We start from the raw sequence: 20,312 nt of genomic DNA, 5'->3' as shown, positions 1-20,312 counted from the left end.
TTGGTCACAGATGGCGGCTTCAGTGAGGGTCCTGTGTTTTTCAAACTCTGCTGCACCCAGTGGCTAGAAAAGTGGTGCATGACCCCTTTATGGACTGTGTGGTAGGTGGGGCCACCAGAGTAGGTGCCCCTCAAGGTTCAACCATGGGGCGGGCTACACCTGGTGTCCCCCACAGCTTATAACCAGACACTCTGAGCTAGAGGAAGGGAGGGGTGGAGTGGACTAGCCCATGAGACAGCAGGCACAAGGGAGATCAAAGCTGGTTCTTCTTGGGGCACCCGAAGCCATAAAGAGACCCCGGAGTCAGGAGCTCGAGGAAGAGTGCGGCGGGCCTGGTGGAACCGTTCACTACGGAGCCGGGAATCCCAGATGGTTCTGGGACCAGAGTGGACCAGGGGCAGTGATACATGAGCAGAGGAGTGAATGTGAGCTCAAAATTAAGGGCACTGAGATCACCAGAGGAGATATATCCAGCCCAGCCCGACTTCAGTGTATGCCCAGAGACTTGAATAATAAGCGGACCAGGTGGGTGCGGGAAACATCCTTTACAACGCAACTTTTACCACGCAGTGCTTTTACATCGAACTTTTACAACTCAAACCATTACAACGCATTGCGCTGGGGGGCGCTCTAGGATAGGGAATAGATTTAATTTACTATCCAACACCTTCCCTACTATCCACGGGGACTGGAGTTGGAATAGTAAATTAAACTATTCACTATCCAGCACCCCAAAGCGCTATGCGTTGTAATGGTATGCGTTGTAAAAACTGCGATGTAAAAGCATGCGATCTTAAAGCATGCGTTGTAATGTCATACATCCGGTGGGTGCCAGGTCAGATTTTTTGCCACCGGCCTTGTTAGAGAAATCACATGGCTGTCCAGAATATGATTTCCGTAGGTGTTTGTTGTTAAAGCAACATTTCTCGCATATGGCATGTGTGTGTGGGGTTTGTGGTGTCTGGCTGACCCATGTCACACAGTGCCTGAGTTCTGACACTCCAATGACACGGACATGACGCAAGAGCATGCAGTGCAGCACATGGCCAGCCAAGTAGGCCAGCTGGCCCAGCCCCTACTCAGTACACTAGTGGAGGTCCAAGAAGCCGAACTAAGGCCTACGGCCAGCAGTCACCAGCAGGAGTCCTTCCTGCCAACCTGCACAATCATCAGCACTGGCCCCCCTGACTCGCCTGGTGGACACTTTCCCCCGTCAGGCCTTTCTGGTGGCAGAGTCAGGTGAGTTCCGCTGTCTGGAGTTTATTCATGAATAACTTTCATTCCTCGTACACATATCCCCAGGTGTTCCTAATCGACCACAGATACTACCCAAGCCCAGCCGGGTTTGAATTATCACCAGCAGCGCGGTAAACGCTTTAACACGTCTGTCCCTCTGCGGTTTACATAATTTGTAGTCTTTTCCTTTTGTTATTTAGTCTCCCAGAAACTACCTAGCTTATGGTTCTTTTCTCCTCCTCCATTTTCTCTCTCTACTTCATTTTAGATTACAAGGAGTTATACTTCGCTATTCAGGTAGACAGTTATATATTCTTTGATCACAGACATTTTGTAAAGAGAGGCACTGTGGATTTACCTTTCAACGCTTGTAGAATCACCTGCATTAAACCCAATTTTTAAACAATTGTTAATTAACTCAACTTTGCATAGGCACAGTTTCAGTGTCACTATTAAGGGTCTGTGTATGCAATTTATTAAACACACTGACAAAGCAATGTGTGGAAACGTAATTAAATGTTGTCTCACGTTTTCAAAGGTGAATAGGGTCTCCACTAGTAGTTGAATGTCACAATGTAGGGACACTTGTCCTGACATTTCTCATGCATTTCATACAAGTTAAAAATGTTTTATATACACCGTTTGTATCTTTCCCAGCCCTGAGGAAGTCGCAGAATTATTTTCCACATGCGACGAAACACGTGTCGGCTGGTTTCTGTTGGGGGTTAATGAAAGTCGTATTAAAGTTACAGCAACACTACTGCAGCATGAATATGTATCATGCTTGATTGAATCGAATTGTTGTAACAATATTGCATACTGTTTATTATCTTATTGTGTGCCTAGGTCTGGTTAGAAATGTGCATTAACCCACTTGGCTTCCAGTATGTGCTACTGTACTGACAACCGGAAGCATATTTGACTTAATTTCATGCTGATTTCTGATGCTCAATCCCAGAGTAATGTCTTGTCAGGCGAAGGCCCCCTGCACACGTCCTCATGAGAGGTGCTTAATACACATCTGCTGAGCAGGTATCACAGCCTAATAGAACCCAGCAGTCTGTTCTTTTGTTAAAATAGAAAGTGTCTGTCTTAATAATGTCAAAAATGACAACCTTTTAGAAACTCAGTATGAAAACAGAAAGAAGATTAAGGGACCGCTTCCTCCCCCTGAATTTAAAAACATCCCACTTGGACCTTACATTTCATCTTTAATCATTGTAAATGGTTTGTCTTAATTACGATGCAGGATAAGTGGCTATTTCCAGCTCCATGCGGCCGTAAAGCCCGAGCCATCAGCTTCCTTTGAAATACCATGACATATTTTGTGGTGCTACTCGGGTGCCCTGCACTAAAGTGCAGCCCATGTGCTGCACCCATTATATATAACAATGTGCACAAAGAAAGAGCGAATGGAGGTCGTGGTGCTAATAATGTGCCTGTGGAAGGAAAACGGCTGTCCACTTTCTGGGATATATTCAGTAGATAGGCTACGGGATGATGCATGGCACAGTGGACAAAGTCAGAAAAAACCCTTCGTTTTAGACAGATATATTACTGGCTTTACCCTGTGATCATCTTAACGGCCTTTCATTTTAGCGGTTTTGCAGCAGTTTCAAGATATTTTTAGCGCTTCTCACTGCTTAACAAGGGCGTATGTTCTTACATTTATCTCTTTCCACTGACTTAATTGCTTGATTTTATTCACAAGAAAGTGTCGCTCTAAGTGTCACGCATTCAGCATTTGAATTGCACTGCTAGGTACACTGAAACCATGGAAATGGTAAACATATGCAATCTGAAAACTTGGCAGCTATGTAGGTAGCATATAATGCAGGCCCCTGCGGCACAGGGTGGGCCCCAGACCCTTTGCGGGACCTCAGCCACCCCCCTACCCCCCTCCCCCCACCATCTCCCCCTTTGAGGCCAAGTCCTGTTACTATCTGTGAGATATTGGACTCAGGGCTCCTACACATATTCTCCATGCGGACCGGGACACATCATTTTGCATTAAGATCTATGGGAGTTAAACGATTGATCGATCCTCTGGCATCGTATTTAACCATGTCCTGCTGTTGAAGTTAAAGCCACAAGGTGGCACTATTACAACACTCTTCTCAATCGTTGGCTCTAGAACGACAACGCAGAAGTTTCTGGGCTCTGAACATGATTTTCTTTTCCGTCAGAAATTTCGTATAACAATTTGCATCTGCAAAGCCAGGGCTCGAGTCGGGGTACCACGCGGGTGGACGGCGTCCCCCCACTTATTTTCCGGGGGGGAGAGGGGGGCGCCATCCCCCCTGCCAAACAGCTGGACTTCACTCTTTGGCCTCTCTGGGACGAGGAGCTCGGCACCTTTCGTGACGTCACTTCCGGTCGTGGCGTCACTCCTGGTGACAGCGTCCCCCCACTTCTTTTTTTACGACTTGTGCCCTGTGCAAAGCTTATCCGTACTGCCCTTCGGTTAGGAGTCTAAAAGAAGAAGCGTATTTCTTGTTATTTGTCCAACCAGCTTTTTTGGTAGGCGCTTCAGCTTGTTTATTTGTAGGTTTTTAATTTTTGTCATATTTTCATGCCTGCTGCCACAGAGTGACTATTTCGATCAGTACCTTTCATAAAACGTTCATGAATATTTTTCCCCGAGAAAAATGTCTTAGTTACCTTGCAGCGATTGGCTATGTTTGGCACTTAAACATGTGCTTCAAATGTATGTCTTTGGAGGCACGTTGTGCGCATGAGCATGTCACGAGGTCTTTCTTCTTTTAAAGGTTTTATATAGCGCTGGCTAGACCAGGAGGTATCAGAGCGCTTTACATGAGTATCAGACCATAGTTGCAGGTTACATCGTTACAAAGGTTACACAGTTATTAGTGCACGGCAACATAGTTACATGTAAGGTTGAGACAAACAAAGAGGACATATATGTAAGGGAAAAAGCATGCAAGGGGACAGATTCAGGGGAGGGGGTAGACGCAGGGGAAGTAGACAGAGAATGAAGGAGGGAAAGAGGAGGGGAGGGAGAGGGTCACAGCATGGAAAGAGGAGAGGGAGGGGGACGGGGACACAAACCAGTAGACGAGTCAAAGTTGCGTCCAAAGTCCTGTAAGCTGTGATCCTAGGGGAAGTGGTATCACTTCCCTATCACTGTTGCAGGAGGCTCCCTTTACGCAGTGGACTCTCTCAGAGGGGTCTCTGAGACGCCAAGGCCTACAAACTGAATCCTGCCCCAAAAAGGGGGGAGGGAGTGCTTTGGCAAGGGGTGCCATACCATACCTCAGCTGTGAGTGACTCCGTTGACGCTGTGGACTCTCTCAGCGGATTCGCTGAGACTCCAGAGTATAAATATTGGATCTTTCCCCAACAAGGGGAGAAGGAGTGCTTTGTCAAAGGGCACACAGGACAGGGGGTTAGGCAGCGTAGCAGGCAAGGGGAGAGATTCAAGGGAAAGGGGATTGGAGCAAAGGAAGTAGACAAACAAAGAAAGAGTACTAAATGGGAACATACAGCATCAGTTTGAGGGACAGACTGTTTTCTCTCTGTGGCCATGAGTTTGCCCCATCTCTTAGGTAAAAGCCTAGCACAGGCCATTCCAGAAGGTTTGCCATCCAGGACATGAAGCACACAGTTAGTGATTCAAATTCTTTTTTCACAATTCACAGAAGTTTATTGTACGCTGCACATCAGCAATCCAGATGTTTTCATATTAAGTTCTTGGGTGCAGAGGATGATACTCAGAACTAACAGTGTTTAACCCAGTCATCATCCAGGGGAAATAGTTCAGTATCATGGGGCTGAGGGAGAAGATCATGAACCCAATGAAGGCCAAACCGTGGACCGCAGGGTTCTCTATAGAGGACAGGTAATTGTGAATTGTAAATATATATTTACGTGACTGATTAAAATTCATTGTTGAGTGGCAGGTGACTTTAAGAATTCGACGACTGTCAGCTATGTGGCATTTTTTTTTATTTGATGAAGACGATTGGTAGGGTCAGTCCAAAGTGTGCTGTTATTTCCTGCTGTTAGGTTGTGTTGCTAGAAATGTGATAGCTGACAGACCTGCATAGTGCTGTAGGCATGCAAGGGGCTCTGTCTAACAGTCACCTGTTTAGTGTGAGGTAAGCACAAGTAATTGAACAATGCACGCCTTATAACCTTAAAGAAACAGATCACAGTACAGTCGTTTAGACAGGATAAAACATTGAATATGTTTCGGGTGCGTTAATAGCCTTTACCCACGTGTGATTTTCTAACTTGGATTTTATGTCTTTTTGGAGTGCGTCTAATGGCATTTGATATTCTTCCTAATGTTGTACATTGAGTGGCTATGTGTAGGAATTCCTGGTGGGCGGTGCTATTTTGGGCATGCGGAAGGATACATTACATTGTCAGGTCATGATAGGTGCCTATGAGGGGAGATTCTTTCTAAGGTTTTCTAGTGGCTGTGTGGAGCCTGTCACACTGAGATGTGTTGTATGGACATGGTAATGGCTATCTTCACAGCGTATCTGTGATATAAAGAGAGCACAAGAGGCGTTCTGTCTAATGCGCTGTGTCTGATGTTTGTTACTGATGTATATTAGAAATTAAAGAGCATATTTACTATGATATCACGCAGCGCAGTGCAGCAAATCACCTTGCAGGAATGTGCTATACTTAACAATATATGGTGCACTCCTGTCAATTCCCAGTGCCCAAACATGGTGCATAGTGTGCCTGCGTTGTAAGGGACACCCCTCTGCACAAAAACACTCCCACACATGGAAAGAGGAAGTAACGAGGGGAAAAACAGATATTTCTCCTCTGCACCCTTACCTGTGAAGGCGTAGTATTCTGATGCATTCACAGGTCTACCAGTATTGGTAAATCCAGCAATGCTTCAGAATCCATGGATGGGTGCGTGGGAACACCCACGCTCTTCCCATGGAACTCCCTGCCAGGGCAGAGTAATACAACGCAGGGATTTGCGCTGTGTCGCATAACTCTTGATTTGTCAAGCCACTCAGGTCCACACACGGTGGTCTTGCGTAGGTTGATAAATCCTACTTGGGTTTTCCGTAGCCCTTGCACCCTCTTCTGTGGCGCAAGGCTGATGCAAAATCTACATAAATATGCCCCTAAATGTGCTTAAAAGTAGAAATGTAATGCAACGGGTAACTTTTAGGGCCACCAAGAAAAGATACATTAAAGTTCTGATATTCCATTCCCACTACCAAACTAGGAGAGCATTTTGCACATCAACTGGTTTGCAACCGGGGGTGTAGTTTGCGATGTGATCTATGTACTAATAGCACATCAGTCCTCTCTTCTGCATTTGCATTTCCATACAGGAACCATTTTTTTTAGAACATCCCATGTATATTTAAAGGCTCTTTATGAGTTGGTAAAACTTTTACGAGTAATGAAAGAACTCTGATACATTTTGAAAAGGCGTTTTGTGGCTGTGGTCCAAAGTTCATAAGGTGTATACATTTGCTAGGCATCTCAGAAAAGAAAATTAACAAGCTTTATTTTTAATCAAATTAGATAATATTCCTTATCTATGTAATTTTGAAAAAAAAAGATTTTACAGAATGTGGAAAACCTAAACTAATTTGTATTTGAGACATTTTTCATATCTAAGCAATATTTAAAAGAAGATTGGATCGGGAAGTTTGACCCCCAGAATACTAAACTAGCAATATTAATTGTTGTTTTCAATCATCTATTGGTTTATTGAAGGTTTACAAAGCTCACTCAGATAAAGGACATGTCTCATAGGGTTCTACTTGTCCAAGGTTAGAGAAGCCTGCATTCACAGAAGGATCATTTCTCTGGTGGAGACAGAATGTTCTCAAATAAATTGCAATCAAAGGCGTGTGTTCAATGAATATTAAATGGAATCTAAGAAAATAAAGCATGCATTAGGGAAATTAATTTACTTATCTTAGTGCATATTAACTGACTTCAGGCTGATTATCCTAAAGTCAATCCATCTTGCATAAATCATTTGGAAGTATGGTTGACTTGCTCACCCTTTAATAGGTCCCGGATGTCCTCGAAAATTAATATACCTTGCTAAGACGTGCTTCCAGTTATTCTTTGTTAAACAAATTAATGCTATTACTGTCTTAGCTTCGCCCTGTTTATAGTCGATTTACATGTAAGAGCTTGAAATTCAGGAATTCACATCTGAACAAAACCCAACAAACTTCCTCTGTGTTTACAGGGATCAACAATTCGTATTGTTATTCTCATTATCTTTGGAAACTATTGTTCATATTAATATTCAAAAGAAGGAAATAACTATTTCTCGATTTAAAATAATCATGTATTTCATAAAGTATAAAACCATCTAAGTATCCTACCATGTTCCTTAGCTGTTCATCTTCTGTGAGTCGAGAACCCAGTCCTCATTTTATATTTCAGATTGTTCGGATCAACATTTGTATTGCTGTACTCTGACCCTTACCATTTGTGTATGTAAATAGATTGTACGCCAGTAAAGGCTGCCAATTACTAATCAGTTGTTCCTCCATTACTTTTGAACATGATCACAGCTCAGCACTTGAACTGTAGATTTTCTATGGGGCATATTATCAAGACACGCGATAAAATTATCGCAGTTTTAGCGGCAGAAAACTGCGGCTAAAATGGCGATAATGGGCTTGATAATATGCTCTATGGAATTCCAATTGAAGCCCATGTTAGATGTCCTTCACATTTAACATAGGCTTCAATTGGAATTTCATAGAGCATATTATCAAGCCCATTATCGCTGTTTTAGCTGCAGTTTTCTGCCGCTAAAACAGCGTAATTTTATCGCCTGTCTTGATAATATGCACCTAAATTCTCTTAACAAACTAACGATGCACCCCTGTAAACTGAGGGGCATATTTGTCAAGAGTTTTGTATCACCCTTGCGCCACGCAAGGGGGCGCCAGGCAATGCAAACCCTATAGTTGCTTGGTAAATCTGTAGTAATGCAAGGCATTGCAAGTCACTGCCCTGCATTACTCTGCCCCAGGGGGGCTTCCGTTGGTGGAGTGTGGGTGTTCCCACGCACCCACCCATTGATTCTGAAGCACTCCCAGATTTGCTAATTCTGCTAGACCTGGATATGCGTCAGAATGCTACACCTTCCCCGAAGAGGGTTAATGAGGAGATATATATTTACTTTGCCTCATTTTTTCCTCTTTAGAAAGACAAATAGCCTTAGAGGATTGTTTTTGTGCAGTGAGGTAAGTCTCCCTGCACTAAAACAATGCTGCCTGTAATGCAAGCAGCCTTGCACCACAGTACTAGGGGGCCTGCATTGGAGCTAGGCAGCAGTTTGTGCGCCAGTGCAGGCAGAGTGCAGAAATGTGCCAATCCTTGATATGGTGCATTCCTACTCTTTCACCCAGTGCAGCAAGATGTCTTGCTACATTGCTTGAAATCAATATAAATATGGTCCTGTTTGATTATTTGGTCAGTGCTTTGGCATCCACACTCGATTATGTGCACAGAAACTGCATTCGTATTTGTTCCATGTCTTAGTTCCTCACTCATAAATACATCAGCATAGCGGACATTGCAGAAGTGTTGACAGGTTACTTTATGAACATACATCGTTTTATGCTTTGATGAATAGGTATAGAACATAAATTTATTTTAATAGATATTTAAAAGTTATTGCTAATTTTGCATACAAGACTTAGGACCCGATTTAGGGGCCGATTAGGATGGCGGACGGATTGCCCCCGCCGGGCTGGGGGTAGCCACCGTCGGCCCGGCGGGGGCAATCCGTCCGCCATCCTGACATAAATGACCCCCCGCCACATTAGGATGGCGGGGGAGTCCGCGGCGGCTGGCAAGACTGTCCGCCGCTTTTCCGCCGGTCGCCTTCGCGACCGGCGGAAAAAAGTGCCTACATATGGTGGCGTTGTCTGCGAGACACCGCCAACCATATTACGATGCCGGCAGTCTTATGCCTTTCCATGGCGGCATTGCCGCCGTGGAAAGGCATACGGTCTTTGCTTTGGGGGCCCGTTGTGGGCCCCCAGGGTGAAGGGGGGGTGGGGTGTACACATGGGGGGTACCTATGGTACCCCCCTGCATTTCAAAGCACAACATGGCAGGCACTGCCTGTCATGTTGTGCTTTGAAACGCACAACATGCATTTTTAGCATTGCGGCGGACGGTGCTTTCAGCACCGCCCGCCGCAATGTTAAAAATGAGGGATGCACCCGCCACTGTGGCGGGTGCATCCTAATTCGCCACATCAGACCTCCGCCCCTGTGGCGGACGGTCCCTTCTTACGACGGGATGGCGGACGGACAAAGTCCGTCCGCCATCCTAATCGGCCCCTTAGAGTGTGGCGGACAGGGTACAGCGTGGTAAGTAGACGGAATACCCTGTCTGCCAAATTCTCAGGCCGCCCACTTCATTTAGCGACAGCAACCCAAAGGAGTTGGGCCGTTGGCGGAAGGGTATTACTTCACCTGCCATATGCCTCCTCCCCCTGATGAATAGGGTATTCCACCACAATATTGTGATATAAGAATATCATGTCAAAAATATTATTATTTTTTAGTATAGTTTGTAATTTTTTATGCGGAACTTAAATGATTTACATTTAATTAGAAATGTTTAATTTAAGGGATTAAGGTGGGAAGTTATTTAAATGTCATTTATAGTTGTTCATTTTTAATTAATGTTTCCTGTTAAGTTATTAATTGGTACTTCATTGTGAGATTTATTTAATTAACTACTGTTTTAATTATTTGTTTTATTATTAATTGTTAATCAGTTTACAAGTTTATTTAATAATAATATTTTGTAAAATAAACTATTTCATTTATATATTTAGGTTTAATATTGAAATAGCTTGTGTTTTTTGGGGTAGTGTGGAGGGAAGTGTATTTTTTTTAAAACAATTTTTGTATAGTTTTTATTAGAACATTGGACTGTTGGGAGCAGCTCCGTTGAAAACAAAGGAGCGCTCCGGGCTTCTAATGGACAGTAGAAGTCTGGAGCTACAACATTCCAATGGTAGCGGCTGGCATTGCTTGCGGGTGGGGTGTGCAAGGTGCCGTATGGGGGATTCATGAGTGGGGTCACGGGGGACCACAGGGAAAAAAAAAATATTTAATTAAATTAAACGTACCTTTCAGCCGTGCCGGGTCCTGCTTCTTCTCGGCTCCTGCTCTCCTGCCTCTGACAGGAAGTAGGCAGCCAGTCTCCCTCCCCTAAGCCAATCACAATGCTGCAAGCAGCTTTGTGATTTGTCGGAACGCCGCCTAGCCAGGGGCTAATGGGCTAACCATGTTCTCTATGCAGGCTGCTATGCAGCCTGCACAGAGTAGGGCAGACTGCACAGGACTTGGTTTGGGTGGTCCGAGAGGGCCGACCAAACAGTCTTTGAGCACTCAGGAGTGGGCAAACCACTCCTTCCCTTCCCTGCTCACATAGCAGAGCAGTCCGGCCCACCCGCCAGCTCGCAATGCGTAATGAAAAAATAAAATGGTAATAACTTTTATTTATTACTAATTTACGTTTTGGCTTTCTCGTGCTACGAGAAAGCAGTGGGCCGATGCTCCTCCGCACTAGTGGAGGAGCCGCCCCCGCTCATAGAGCCTGAGGGGATTTCAACCCCCTCGGGCTCCATGAAGCCTTCGTTTTGGAAATTCGAAAATGTTGTCCTCTAGGGGCAGGATGCTCTAATAGCTTTAGCGCCCGCTGTAGGAGGCTCTACCAGCCAGTAAAGGCCCACTCCCCTGTTAAAATCCCTCGCCTTTGGCTCGGGCCGTTACTTCTGGAGCAGGCCTTTAATGGCTGGTGGAGCCCGCTACGGTGGGCTCGAAGGCTATATTGATAGTATAACATTTGTTGTTTTTAATTTATATTCATCTTTATAGAATATATTTTTGTTTTACGTATGTTTAAAAAAAGAAATGTTTGTATTTAAAGTGTTTTTTAACAAATGTAGGAGCTGGAATTGTAGAGGTCCAACCTTTTCTCTACCTTTCATTAGATTAGAGTGGTAATAGTAACTGTAACCCCTCAAAGTTCAACACTTTCCCTGCCTTTGTTTACTTGGAAGCGGTAATATTAAATTTTTCCCCTCCAAAGTTCAGCACTCTCCCGTTGCTTATATTGGAGTTCGGATTATAAATCTGACTCCTTCAAATTCCAACACTTTCTCTACCATTGTGCAGTTAGGATTGTTAATATTTGTTTTATTTTTGTAATTTCTATATTATTTATACACATATTTGTAATTTTTATTGCCTGTTTTTTTGTTGGCTTTGTATTACTTGTATTGTTTAATTACATTAGCTACATATTTTTGTTACATATTGGTTTGTGAATATTTTATGTTTAATATTAAATACATAAATAACTTTTTTTATTGTTTACATTTCATTTTCATTTTATTTTACAAATATGCATATTTAACACTAATAATTGAAAATATGTTTATATGTATTTTAATTATATTAATATTTTAAACATCAACTACATTATATAAATATATATAAATCTAAAAAAACATATTGTGCTATTCATAGATATTACTATATACGTACCGTTTTTTGATGATATTCTGGTCCATGATATTCTTTCCCGATATTTTTGCAGTTTACATACACATGTATGGAAGTCTGATTTTTATGTTATTTATATTTTTGGTGCATTATTACTGTATCAGGATATGTTGGTCCCTCGTTTTTTGTCATACAACCGACAGCGAAGTACCATCCACCAAACCTTAAATCAGGCCCTTAGAAAAAAACGATTTGTTTAAATAATGTCTTCTCAGTCGTCTTATACCTCGGGCCTTAACAGATAAAAATATATGAAAAACTCTTGATAATAAACAAGAAGGCAGGGTCTGTGTAACTAGAGGCTTGATTCAACTTCTGCCTTTGTCCATGTCAGGATAACACTGTTGGAGCTTTTGGGGTCTTTGTGGGGTGTTTGTTCTCATATTACTTTTATATTCAGAGAACCTAAGTCTAACTTTCCTGGATGTTTGGCCCACTTATGCTTTAAAAACAATTGATGGACAGAATACAGAACAATGTCATACATTCACCCCAGTACTGAGATCTGGGCCTAAATCTATCGTTTTTTGCTCACCATGCCATTCCAGTTTGGACCCAGCCATATGCAAATCAGTCTTGACCCTGCTCCCAATGGGAACAGTTCAGCCCTAACTGCCAGGGCAGGTCCTCCCTGGACTGGAAACAAGCATCCTAGAACCGGTTTCGGGCTTTCAGCCCTCATCAACCAGGATATCTTGACTCCAGTGGCATGGAGAGCAGGGGACCCACGTCTGGGCATACCCGTCCCACACAGGGTGACAAATGCAAAAAGAGCTATTTCTGGACAGAATGAAGAACAATGTCATACATTCACCCCAGTAGAGAGATCAGGAACTAAATCCTTCGATTTTTTTGCTCACCATGCCATTCCAGTTAGGACCCAGCCATATGCAAATCAGTCTTGACCCTGCTCCCAATGGGAACAGTCCAGCCCGAACTGCCAGGCCAGGTCCTCCCTGGACTCGAAACAAGCATCCTAGGACCGGTTTCGGGCTTTCAGCCAGCATCAGCCAGGATAGCTTGACTCCAGTGTCATGGAGAGCACGGGACCCACGTCTGGGCATACCCATCCCACTCGGGGTGACAAATGCAAAAAGAACAATTGATGGACAGAATGCAGAACAATGTCATACATTCACCCCAGTACAGAGATCTGGGCCTAAATCCATTGTTTTTTGCTCACCATGCCATTCCAGTTGGACCCAGCCATATGCAAATCAGTCATGACCACTTATGCTTACCCAGATGAACTCTTGATCATGTACATGCAAGGTTTTGAAATACGGGTAGTGTAGTGTCCGAGGACAGTCTTTTTTCCGGGAGCTACTTGTCTTTTGCGTTGCCATTTGCAGTTGTGTCCTACAAAATGGGCCAGCCTTGATTATTATATCTTTAATGTTTTTGTTCCATTTACATGCCTTCATGTGTTTATTTGGCTACATCTTCTTTAGTTCTGGACTTGTATGTACTATTTTTCAATGTGTGTTAATGATGTTGGCATCTTTATCCAGATCAACTTAGATTATTATGAGATACCTTGTGCCAGAGTACTTAAAACATATATTAATGATTGAAAGCTAAATATGGACCTACCTGGAAATTAGAATGTTTCATATAGAAAAAGGACTACTTAAAGGAGTTTGCAAACAATTCACCAATAACAGTTTTATCTCAAATCCAAGGTAAAAATTAAAATAGGGTTTTGTCTGTGCTTAAAACATCAATAATGTACACAACAGATTTGAGAAGCAGGTGCAACAATGCAAAGATCACAAATACACTAATATAAACAAATCTTCCTTAAAAGAGCGATTTTGCAAATTACAAAAGGGTGATTTCTTTAGGTTGGATTACTATATTAGGTCAAACACTGCATAGGTTTCTTGACCTTAACAGTTTTCCTGCAGTTGTATTTCCGTTGATTTAATTATATGTCCTTAAGTATTATTTTTGTCTCCAACTATGTACAACAGTGGTGGTTAGAGTGTGGATTTTTGGGGGACAATCTACCTAGTCATTTTCACCTGGCAACTTTTTAAATCCATGCATGTATGAAGACAATGATGAACAATCTTGAAGGTTAAGATAGAGATGGTTTCTGTTGTAGGGACTCAAATAAATCATAGCCCTCCATACCAAACTAGTCATAAAAGGTGTGGTTAAAATATGAATGATTTATTTGAACTGATTCGTCCACAAATAACATCTTCAAACATTCTTCCTTTGATTTATTCCAGTTCCGAACTTTTGACCCGTGCAAGCAGTTGTGGTGCAGCCACCCGGACAATCCTTACTTCTGCAAGACCAAGAAAGGGCCTCCCCTTGACGGAACAGAATGTGCTCCAGGAAAAGTACATTTGTTTTACATATTTTACATGTGTTTTTAATCATTTAACATGTATGCTAAGAGAGATTTACTAAATGACTGATTTGCCCAGGTGTATTCTCTACCTCAACATTAGTCACTGTACCAATTTTTTTTTTACCATGATTAGTTTTTGACTTGTCAATGAAAGTTAGTTTCATATGTTTATTCCTTTCAAGCACTTGTGCCTATGTTCATTGCAGAAAGGCATTGTATGTGTGTTTCACCTTCAGGCCTCAAGGTGATGACACAACCCACGATGAATGCTGGATAAATCACAAACAAAACAGCTGATCACATTTATTAGCATTAATGGTGAAAGATATGTATATTTTGTCAAAACCTCACTATTTTTCCGCATGTGGATATCAATACATATAGCAAATGAACCCCGATGAGATGCGTCGATAATTTGTCCATGTGTGAAACATAAAATAATCTGCAGTAGAGCTCTGTATAGTTTTGACAAAATGCACACATTTTTTACTTTTTACATGAATGTAAAGATAGACTTTCTGATTAAAACAGTGTGTGTTGTTTGAAAGTGTCGATCAGCAGTTGTTGATTTGTTGACCCAATTTCCAAAGAAAATTGATTGGTGTTTCTCTATCGAGTGAATTATCAAAGCCTCATGCTAACCCCAAGTCAGTCCAGACACATATGCACTGGAAACCACAACTAGAGGGTGTTCTGTGTTTAAAGTTTACATCCCTGTGCCTTTGTGACAATGTCAATTGAAGCTGACTGTACCTGCACCAATGATTAACAGTAGATATGTGCATGATGAAGATATCAGACATAAAAGCAGGAGGAAGAAACCTTTCAGGGAAGTTCATCCCGACGAAAGAAGCTTGTACCAAGCCTCAAATAGTGGAAAATGCTATCTCTACTTTCAATCTTTCATGTCAGTGAGTTGTTTTGGAGCACATTTTATTTTATTTATTTGAGTTTGATATAGCGCGAACATGAACAGAAGATATCAGAGCACTTTAGATGAGCACCCGTTGCATTACAGACCTACACATTTATTTTGTTAGGCACGGGGAGACTAAGGGCTATATGTATGAACACATTTTCCCATAGACACAGAATGGGTAAAACCCTTTGATACATCTGGCCCTTAGTGATTTGTCCAGAATCACAAGACGTTGAGCTTCCCTGCCGAGACTTGAAACGAGTTCCCCAGATACGGAGGTGACCCCCCTAGTCGTTAGGCCACATCCTCTACACATATATGTAGAGTTGATTGGAATGGCTAAATACCTATGTAGCTTATTTTTATTCCTAAAACTCCACGCGTCATGGAGCACATGCTGATCCTGTTACATTGGTAACAGTGTCATACTCTGATATGTGTGGAAACGTCCAACAGTTCAACAGATAAAGATGCATGTGTTCAAACTGTATGTGCTCAACAATCGTAGCCTGCACTGGGATGGTGAAAGGGTCCTATAGGCGATTCACACCGTACAGTGGGCCCGATTCACAGAACTAACTTAAGACAAAGTCCTAAACTTACGACCATTTTGGTATTCACAGAAGGCACTTACTCATGTTGGTATTCACAGAAGGCACTTACTCATTTCGGTATTCAGTTTAGGAGTCCTAAAGTTAGGAGTCCTAACTTTACTCCTCCTAAACTGGGAAAAATCCTAATTTTAAGACTTTCGGTATTCACAGAAGTCATTCAGGAGTCCTAAAGTTAGGAGTCCTAACTTTACTACTCCTAAACTGAGAACAATCCTAACTCTAAGACTTTCGGTATTCACAGAAGGCATTTAGGAGTCCTAAAGTTAGGAGTCCTAACTTTACTACTCTTAAACTGAGAAAAATCCTAACTTTAAGACTTTCAGTATTCACAGAAGGCATTTAGAAGTCCTAAAGTTAGGACTCCTAACTTCTGTGAATACCGAAATGAGTAAGTGCCTTCTGTGAATACCAAAATGGGAGTAAGTTTAGGAATATGTCTTAAGTAAGTTCTGTGAATCGGGCCCAGTGTGGTTTGATATTAAACTTTTAACGTCATAGTTGTAGTAGCTAAAACTGACAATGCAAAGGTCATCAGTGGCACCTATCTGACATCTTTCATCACTGTTATTGCATATCCTTGCAAGCATTAATCTTATGGATGAGCTATAGCAGTTTTCTTGCACTGAAAGTTTTAATGGGATTGCATCACCTAGCACAAAGCACCTGCTAATGTATGTAAAAAGGGCTTTACAAAGCGGTATGTGTGAAAACCCATAAGCCTCAACGCAATCCCATACCTACTAAAATCATGCAAAGCATCACAATTTACTATCATATGGATTACTAGCACCAAATAACAACAGGTACAAACAATGAGCAATAGTTTGCAACCGTGTAATCCTAAGAGGTATGCTGGCACATGTAACAGAATGCCGCTAGTAGACATTTTACATCTCAGGGGAGTACTTCTTTGATGACAGTTCAATAAAGGTGGTTTATACTGGTTGTATCTGTAGGATGCACAGCTTCTCAGTACAAAGTTTTAAGATGTGGATGAGACATTACATCCATTATATTGAAGGGAGTGTACTCCTCTGATGACCAGCTGACTGCCTAGAGTTATATACACATGCTTGAATAGTGAAGTGTGCTCTTTTGAGAGAAGACATATTATCTACACAGCTAGAGCATGCCTTAAAATGTGCCTGCCAGTTACTTATGTGTAGCAGCCATGTTTGACGAGGAATCCTGGCTGTTTGTGTTATCACAATATTCCTGGTTGGTGAGAGCAGGAACCTTCACTGAGGAGATTCAAAATAAATGACATCTGATAGCTGCATAGAAGTCACAAGTTAAACTGAAGTGTTGAGTATAGATAAAAGTATGGGCAGTTCCTAGAGATGATATGAGGTTCTCTCAAAATGGCTCTCTCAGCTAATGCATTTCATGTGAAAACTTTATTAATGGAAACTCATGTGCAATAAAACATGTATTGATTAATCCATAGAAAATGTTTGCCATTTGTTCATTGAGTACCATTGATTGTGCTCAGCCATGTCTTTTATTGGCTTTATGTGCACACTGTATGGTTTTTGTCTTGTATTTTTCTATTACATTTTGAGGGAAAGTCAATGAACCATCTGAAAAAGGGGCACTTGAATTTTTGAGTGTTTGTGCAAACTCAGTACTCAACTGTTTATTTGTGTTCTATTTGCATGTGTTTGCACTCAGTGGTGCTACAAGGGTCATTGCATGTGGAAAAATGCAAACCAGCTAAAGCAAGATGGTGGCTGGGGATCCTGGACTAAGTATGGTTCCTGTTCCCGAACGTGTGGTACTGGGGTTCGTTTTCGAACACGTCAATGCAACAATCCAATGTAAGTCTCAAAAGATATTGGGTAGTTTGTTTTCTCCATTCCTGGTGTGGGTTTCTGATTTTAAAGATTTGAACATATGCCCATTTAATCAATTCTTACTTAACGTTAATGGCTGTTTTAACATCATAATATGCCTTCTTCTAGATCAGTGGTTCTTAACGTTTTGACTTAATCATTATTGAAACCCGGGAACACCCACTGAATTATTGGAATTCAGGTACCTCTACTGATTCATTATTGGAAGCCTGAGACCCAGCCTAATTATTTTAGATTATCGGAACTGCAAAACGCAATACTCAAAAAATACAAAAATGAACATTCACCAAACAAATACACAAATATATTTGTATACAAGTAAATAAAAATCAATATTTTAATTTTAATGGGAAAGTTGGACCTTTTCCTAATTCAATAGAGGCCGCTCATCATCCATAGTATATTCTGTTTGATGCACTTGCACTGCTTCCATGAATTTATTTTTATTTATTTGAGTTTTATATAGCGCTGGCTAGACCCAGAGGTATCAGAGCGCTTTACATGAGGATCAAAGTTACAGGTTACAAGTTACACATGTTCCAAGAGCAAAAATCAAACATAGGAAAAAATAAAGCAAAGTTAGGAAATTCGTCAAGGGAGGTGAGGGATAGGAGAAAAACAGGGAGACGGGGAGAAACTGTGCCCAATGTTTGGCTGGGTAGGTGACGGGTGAGGGGAGGAACCAGGGCCAATTTCCTCTATAGCTGAACCGAGCAGCTCCACCGGGCATCGGACAAAGTGCTCGGACTCCTCTGTCAGGATAATGATCAGGTGCAATCCGAGAATGTCATAATAAAGCGGGGGAGTTGGAGAGATGAGATACCGCAGTCCAAACAAAATCCAGATGCTATCTTGAGGTCAGGCACTGTCCTGCGAGGGCCCTGTAAGGAATATTTCGGCTGCAAATAAAGGGTGTAGGGGGACCCCAGGCACCTCCACAGTAATGCCTCTCCACCACTTCCAGGCGGGTGTTCCTACGTCTTCAAAAGAAACAATCCTGTGCCCTTCCCCAACACTGAGGGCCAGGTTTAGCACCTGCAAAATCAAAGCCGGCACCCATTTTCACCGTTGGGGGTGGCAACCTCAAAGCTCCAGCTCGCCGCTGGTCAACAACTCTGAGCAGTCCTGTATGAAGATTTCCACTGTGGGAATCAATCCTGCATGCTGCCTCCCTATGCGGCAGAATGAGTCGAGGATACTAACTTAACAGGTTGTTACTGTCAGCCACATCCAAACAAAATATTCTAATTGACTTTCTACCTAAATTTGAATATGGCATCCCTTCCAGAATTCGTAACACTCCTGCCTTCTCATTGGATCCAGGATGAGGAAGCATTCAGGAGGACTAGTGCTGCTATCTCAGTGGTGACAGCTTAAAAACACTACTAGGCTCACTATGAAAGATTTGCTGTCATTGCTCCTTCACCAAGAAAACAAAGACTGGGCCTGATTATGATGCTGGGCGGAGTGCCACCGACAGGCCGTTGGTGGCGGCCCGCCTGCTAACAGTTCCTTGGTCTCACCGCTGGATTACAATACTGCCGTTTCGACCCCCAGCGGTCAGGGTGAAGACCGCCTCTGCCAGGATCAGTGATACCGACGGTGCGGCGGTCAGATTCGGTGGTCAGATTCGTAGTACCAAATGGCAGTGGTGCAGAGACAGGCACTGCCATCGGGATTACGATATCCCTTTCATTGCCATGAAAAGGGAAAAAGGGAATATGCTGAGAAGGATTAAACATTTGATATTGTGAAGTATACACATCTAGAGTGATGAAGGTACATTCACAAAGGAATGCCTTGAATACTAATATGTCTATTTAAAAATGCAAAATCAGGATGAAAATGAGTGAGCGAGTTTGTGAATCTACTATCATGGAAGCACTAGGATACAGGGGAAACCAAAATACAAACAAAATCTAGGGATTCTTTATGGATGTGCTGTAATGATGGTGGAGCTTCATACTGATCTGCCATCAGAATCCTCTCTGTGGCGGACTGCAGCCATAGACTACCAGATGCATAGAATTAGAAGGTCCACTGTTGTTAGGACTTGTAACACTGATATTTCCTGTTTATAATCACAATGAAAGGCAAGGAGGGAACATTCAACAATGTCCTATCCATGCTTGGAGAAATCTCCAAACACACCAATATTTTGATTTTTAAGTTTAAGAAAATAACCGTTTTCAGATGAAGTTCCTAGCCAATTCAATGGGGATTTCTATGTTTGGTGGGTTTCTGACAGCCACACAGTGTGGATAGTGGCAGCATCTATGGCGAGTACTTAAGCCTTGAGAAGGGCCAGAGCATTAAAAAAGAGAGCATTTGCTTCTCTTCCATGCAGCTGGAAGCACCAAGGAAGCTGCCTATGATGTGCCAAATAGCCTCCTGTCACGGTAGGACAACATGAAGGAGCAAGATGCCAAATAGAGCTGGCACAACAGAAAACAAAGTGCATCAGTGGTTTCTTACCTTAAAAGGGCTTTTGTTTTCACAAATTCTCTTCCATACATTGAACTATATTTTTGCCCACAAGCCTATTCTGGGCCATGCTGGGATGATCCTATCACTAGAATGGAAATCCCTGGGGCAGTATTGGTGCTTGCCTTCTCAAGAGTGCACCATCATGTCAAACTATAGACACTTTTTTGCCGCCAGAGCGTTGCTTTTTTAGGTCTCGGGCTATAACGCGCTTAAAAAAGCGCGTTCTCGCCAGAGAACTATAGTCGGCGTCTCTGCAGTCTGAGAACGCCGAAG

At 42.4% G+C, this 20,312-nt stretch overlaps 1 protein-coding gene across 3 annotated transcripts in view; it reads left to right on the top strand.

Moving 5' to 3' along the window:
• Window positions 1-20,312, top strand: part of LOC144818519 (A disintegrin and metalloproteinase with thrombospondin motifs 3-like) — a 641,954-nt gene that overhangs the window by 495,810 nt on the left and 125,832 nt on the right. For all 3 annotated transcript variants that reach the window (XM_078676013.1, XM_078676012.1, XM_078676014.1), the window contains exons 11-12: window positions 14,042-14,155; window positions 17,371-17,516. In XM_078676013.1, coding sequence (XP_078532139.1) covers window positions 14,042-14,155; window positions 17,371-17,516 — 260 coding nt within the window. The remainder of the gene's footprint in view (window positions 1-14,041; window positions 14,156-17,370; window positions 17,517-20,312) is intronic.

This window comes from Lissotriton helveticus, chromosome 2_1 (assembly GCF_964261635.1).
Source record: "Lissotriton helveticus chromosome 2_1, aLisHel1.1, whole genome shotgun sequence".
Lineage (NCBI taxonomy): Eukaryota > Metazoa > Chordata > Amphibia > Caudata > Salamandridae > Lissotriton > Lissotriton helveticus.
This window is presented reverse-complemented; position numbering and strand designations above follow the sequence as displayed.